We start from the raw sequence: 6,152 nt of genomic DNA on the forward strand, positions 1-6,152 counted from the left end.
TGCCCCAGTTCCCCCTATGTGGAAAAAATCGTGTTGCATAGTGTTATCAATGAAGATTGATGCAGCCGAGTTCGAAATTTCAATACCTCTCCAAAAAATCCAAATTTAACCAAATCGGTTAAAAAAATTATCCTTCCAAAGTGATGGACGTTCGACCTTCAGTTATTCAAAATGGCGATTTTCCGGTCACAGGTATGTTTAGACGAAATGTTCGCCTAAACTACCTTTAAAACATATCTAAAATAAAAGAAGTCGTAAAAACCGTTTTCGAAATAAATCAAAAAACATTGGTGGTGATGGCGGCGGAAGAGGGGACAAAGAAAAAAAACTGCCCGAGATAATGTGCACTTATGGGGGGTTACCGAGGACCGAAAGTTGATATCTTTTATCGTTTAAGTTCCACAACGGTGTCGAGTTGGACATAAAGTGGATTAAATAACTGCTCACTCTTTATCTTCGAGCAATAAAATTTAATACTTTGTAATGTTTTTTTTAGACAAAATGTTTGTCAAGCTTATGCCCTAAACAGACTTAGGGCTTAAGCCTACAGACGGCTTAATAATGGGAAACTTATGAGAATATCGTCTACACAGAAAAAAATTAAATTGTTCGTAAATCTTTGTGAATTCTCACTGAGGACTTACGAATTGCTCGTAAATCGTATAACCTACTAAAAAGTTTACTTTTTCACAAACATTGGCCTCAATTCTGACACCAAGATTAAGATAAAGATCAGGAAAATTTCAAGATTTTGGTATTCTGAAATCAAAAAATCAAGATCGAGATGTCAAATCTGTCAAATGTCTTGAAAACTTGAAATCCAAGACACAAATCGTGTACACCATCCTGAGGATATCTGCAAAATAATCACATCTTGCATAAGCATTTCTTGGTTTATCACAGGTTTGGTTTGGTTTGCACTACCTGTACTCCCGTTTGTGGACTCTTATTTATTCTTTAATACGTCCTATAATTAATTTTGATAATTTATATGACGAAATTTCAACAAATTCAACAGAGAAATGAAGATATTTGTCAGAAGTGACGTTTCGTTAAGTGTGGAAAATCTTGGAATCGTGGTTCTTAGCTAAGACATTTTAAGTTCCATAATTACTACGCGTCAGAATAGGAAATCTTGATTTTGCAAATATTTGACAGCTTGAAATTTTGATCTTGATTTTGGTCTCAGAATTGAGGCCATTGTTAGTAACATGATCACTTAACGGGCATTATGTTCGTAAAATGTTATCATTTGGTCGTAAAGTTTTGTCAGATAAACAAAAACGTACGAACAAATGTTTGGAAAAGATCAAAAAATACTTGTCAAGTGCTCATGTTATGCCCTTAGACACACTTACGACTTAAGCCGAGAGGCGGCTTATTGGAAAATGATAGAAATGCGAGTTAACCATTATTTCGGATATAATTACGCTAAGTCGTCTCTCGGCTAATCCTCAAGTCTGTCGAGGTCCTTACGAACAATGTTTATATGATTCACGAGCACTTTGTAAGTCTCCAGTAGCAATGCATAAACATTTACGGACAATTTTACAAAATATTTTTGCTATGTAATATTTATTTTGATTACAATTTATGTTAAGCAGTCTCTGGGTTTAGGCCATAACTGTGTCCTTTAGTTTAGACACAGTTAAATAAGGGTTTTAGACCTTGGGTTTAGCCATATGACCTAACGGCTCTTATTTCTTATCAGACTACATTTTTGAAGAATTTTTATTTTGAATTACGTTATTAAGGGCAAATGATCCAAACTAAAATCCATTAAATTTTTTTGTTATTGAGGATTTAGAGAAATTCGGAAACTGTCTCAAATCTCCAGTTAGAAAAGCCGTATTATGGGTATCTTAATTTTCACTTTATCTATCCACCTGCAGCAGTACATGCAGATGACGGCGGCTCCGCATTTGGGAGTGAGTCCGGCTTATAAGCCCGATGGTGTCACTCCAGTGCAGCCCCGTGGGATCTCGATGGTGATGAGCAGTGATGCCGCTGGCGTACCCTACGGTGCCATGATGCCCCAACTCGCCACCCTTCAGATCGGATCTTCGGTAATTCTAAGTTAGATTAATAACTTTACAAAATTTTACAGTTCTTGGTTGAAAATAATGCACTACACTTTTTGAAAGTACATTTTTATTTTCTGCCAATTATCTGTAAATATTTTTTCAAGAGATTTTCTGCAGAGGATTCTTTACACAAAAAAAAAATCTTCTTCATGTTAGTCTCTTGAGATGTTGTTTTTTTCTTTCTCTATTTAATCAATATTTTGATGCTTTTGATTTTCAAAAACAAAATTGGACATGCTTAAAAAAAAAAAATACAAATTGTAGAGCAAATTCTTTTTCAATGTGAGAGATGAAAAAGAGAAAAGCAGGATACAAAAGAAACATGAAAAAAAAGAAAAACTGGGTTCAGAGCTTAGGTGAAAATGTTTGATATTGATATTTCTTCTTTTTTGCATTTGTAGTACATTAATCCGCCGTACCCATACTATCCACCAACAATTATACCCACAATGCCAATACCAGATTCCGAACAAGCGAGTACTGCTGCATCCCCAGATGAAGCATATACTCAATATCCTCATCCGGCTGCGCCTAAGTAGATGATGAAAAGGTAAGTCCTTTTATGATTTTCTCTATACTCCATTGTCAGTTTTCATTTATCTTTTATCCATCGTCTCTCAACGCATTCGAGGGGTGTTCAAATGGCAAATTCGAATTTCTTGAACAGTGTTTTTAAAATTAAAAAAAAAAATAATTTTAAGTAGTCGCGAAAGAAATAGCTAGAATCTAAATTCCTAATTTTCTATTTTATTTATTTTCTGCAATTTCTTTGAGTAAAAGAATTACATTTTAAAGTACCGTAGAAAATAAACTGGGAAATTCAAGAAATAAATTTTACATGCAGGCAAAAACTCAGTTAAAAAATAGAAACTGAGATGGTAAAGAAGCCAACTGAATAAGGCTATGAAACCAAAATTAAAAAAGTGAAATTCTATAAAATTGATTTCCAAACAAAATGTACATTAAATATTTACAGAAATAAATTTTTCGATCGTGTAAAATACCTTAGGAGAATAATATATAATTGATTTGCGAACAAAAACTACTTATCGGTTCATAACTGATTAGAACCGGTTCAGAGTTGTCAGAAATTCCAAAACCTTTCCAACGAGCGCAAACCTGATCCAATTCGATCGAGAAATATGCTTTCTAGATCCTGTTTATTGTCTGACCTTGAAAGGTCATGAAAACATTTCCAAGATTTAAAAATCAAATCGTACGACGTGCTTTTTAGCAATTTTAAAAAAATGGTTTTGTATGGGAAGGCGAGGGGTTGAGGTCTGGTAATGGCTGGATGGAGAAACAGTGTAACATCATTGCTTGCTTTATGAACATCCCGCCCCAACCTAAAGAAAAAAAAATAACAGTGTTCGATTCATGAAAATATGTTGAAAAAACGTTACTCTCCTGGGAGTGCAAATGACCAATTTTGAAGGGTTGGAAAATATAGAGCGATTATACATTACTGTGTATGTGACACATTGCGACGTTCAGATAAGGAGGAAGAGACTAGCGACTGGGTCAGCATCAGTGACGAGGCTTATGCTTTATACCCAACGCACAAAACATGTTTACAAAACAAAAATTATTGTTTGTTGGACATTAGACACACTTACGACTTAAGCCGAGAGACGGCTTAACGTAAATTCATATATTCAAAATAATGATTAACTCTTTCGCGTCCCACTTTTATTCAGCAGATGAATTCATGTAAAATTGAGTTTTTCCTAATGCTTTATGAATAGTTTAGAGAGAAAAAAAATTTTGCATTGGGTGAAAACTCGGAAAAACCCCGGGTCATATATGACCCTGTTGTCCTCAAGGGAAGTGTACATACCATTTTCAAAATCTATATCACGGGCTTTTTAAGAGTTTTTTTTTGCTTGAAGTTACTAATTTGGCCCAAAACCATGGCAAACTGGATTGTCTTGATGAACGCTGTACTCCTGGTGTTCAAGGAATCTTCCTGGTAATCCCTCGAACAGTCACTGTCACAATATTTTGAGTGGTATTTGGCAAAAATAAACTTATCCACATATTTATTCACACACAATACAATTGCACAACATGAGACGCTTGCAAAATACTCTAAAATATTGCAAAATATGTTATAATTCATCAGATATAAGATGAAATGTCCAGGAGCAAGCTATTTTCCACCGGGATTTCACAAAGAAAAACAATGTCCCAACTACATTTCGCTATAGGTTTGCGACGAAAACACTGTTACCCTTGGGGACAATAGGGTCATATATGACCCGGAAAATTCTACACGCTTTTCTGGAAAATTGAGAGTAGTGTATATATGCAATATACAATCTTTGGATATTCTATTTTGTGTTTCTAAAGAACTTTTTGCTGAAAAAAATAAATTTAAATAAAAAATTTTGAAAATGAAAAGTCATTTCACAAAGTTCGAAATTAGTGATTTTTGTTCTCAAATATTTTCTTTTCCTGAATATCTAGAGTCTTGAGAAAATTAGCCAAGAATCTTACATCCTTCTATTATGATGTCGTGCACAAACCGATAGATTTCAATTAATGTAAATAGTAAAAAAAAATTGTTTTTTTCCCCGGGTCATATATGACCCTAATGACGCGAAAGAGTTAAACTAAAAACCCATGTTTCCCTCTAACTAAGCCGTTTTTCGGCTTAAGTTGAGAGACAGATTAGTCGGAAACTGATGGAAATGTAATTTGATCATTATTTTGATTGTATTTACGTTAAACCGTCTCGCAGCATAAGTCGTAAACATGGCTGCGCAGAGGACTAGTACAAGGGTGATGGATGGTGCACGTGTCTTGTGGAGCAAAAGAGGCATCCATTTTCCCAAAGAGCGCGAAAATCTTCTGTAGGGCTAAGACGATAGGGCTCTTCTTTCGTGAAAGGTGGGTTCCTAGTCCAATAGCCACAAAAGTCAGAAAGAAGGAGGTGACGTCCAACGCGATAGGTGTCGCGCTCTCAGTGCCAATAGAGCTCTTGCAGTAGGATAGAACGTCTTACTGCCTAGAAAAACAGTTGTCTCTGTTGAGTGAATCCTCTGGCAGTCGTCGACAAAAAAAGCGTACAGTTGTCGTGACACTATTCGTTCATCCAGGAATAGAACTAGTGATTATAGTGTTCTTCCGAAAGAAGACAAAACCGAGAGCTATTGGGTGCATTAGGTTAGTCAGCAATGGGCACCATAATCTTTCCCTTGGAAAGTAAGAGAAAACAATACTAAAGGCACTAAAGGCAATTGGGAGTGTCACTTATTGCTGCTCTTTAGAATGTTGCAGGACCAGTATTTAGGGTGTCAGAGAAAGGAACTTCTTGAAGCTATTGAGAACGTCGGCTATTGCAGCGCTTTAAAATGCTCGAATAACCAGAGACTTAGGTAGAGTAAAAAGCGAACATGAGAAGCCTCATTAAGGCTGAGCTCAATGACCATGAGTTACTCCTCACTCAGCTCTCTGTTTCACCTCCTATGCTCCGCATTGTTATTCGCGGATATATCGATTTCTCAGATGAATTTTACTTTTAATCGTAAATTACTTAATTATTTGCTTTTTCATTATTTGCCTTTCCGCCAAGGATTAGGTAGCATCTTTTGGGCGAAAATTTCGCGTCAAAGTATATATTACACTGTTACTTTTACTGTGGTACTTTTAAGAGCCCAGGAAGAACACAGAGCTACATACTTCTATTATTCTCGATTCAACGAAGACTGTCTATCTCTCTTTCCATACAAATAGTCTCTTTTCGGTTCTGTTTTAGTGAGGGAAAGAAACGATTAGTACATTTCCAGTTATAACCGTTGAAGATAAAATAGATGGATAAGGAAAACGGGTACCACTGAAGATGAGGTAACACCGAACAGTGATATTTATTTCTAAACTATTTGGATTATGATGAATATTTCTTCAGTGGACAAACATCCCTATGTATCTATGAATTCATATAAGGGAAAGGTGCCCATACTTTTTATGATCCCAAGCTTCGAAATGACTAATTTTTTCTATTTTTCTCAATAAATATGACTAATCGCACCCATATTTTAAAAACTAGGGGAAAGTGCCCAGTTTTTA

General features: G+C 35.5%; 1 protein-coding gene across 19 annotated transcripts in view; it reads left to right on the forward strand.

Moving 5' to 3' along the window:
• The window catches only part of LOC129801201 (protein alan shepard), a 110,126-nt gene that overhangs the window by 86,805 nt on the left and 17,169 nt on the right, over positions 1-6,152 (forward strand). For all 19 annotated transcript variants that reach the window (XM_055846010.1, XM_055846012.1, XM_055846008.1 and 16 more), the window contains 2 exons: positions 1,893-2,066; positions 2,486-2,634. In XM_055846010.1, the coding sequence (XP_055701985.1) occupies positions 1,893-2,066; positions 2,486-2,623 (312 nt within the window). In that variant the 3' untranslated portion in view covers positions 2,624-2,634. The remainder of the gene's footprint in view (positions 1-1,892; positions 2,067-2,485; positions 2,635-6,152) is intronic.

The sequence above is a fragment of the Phlebotomus papatasi genome, chromosome 2, assembly GCF_024763615.1.
Source record: "Phlebotomus papatasi isolate M1 chromosome 2, Ppap_2.1, whole genome shotgun sequence".
In the NCBI taxonomy this organism is placed as follows: domain Eukaryota; kingdom Metazoa; phylum Arthropoda; class Insecta; order Diptera; family Psychodidae; genus Phlebotomus; species Phlebotomus papatasi.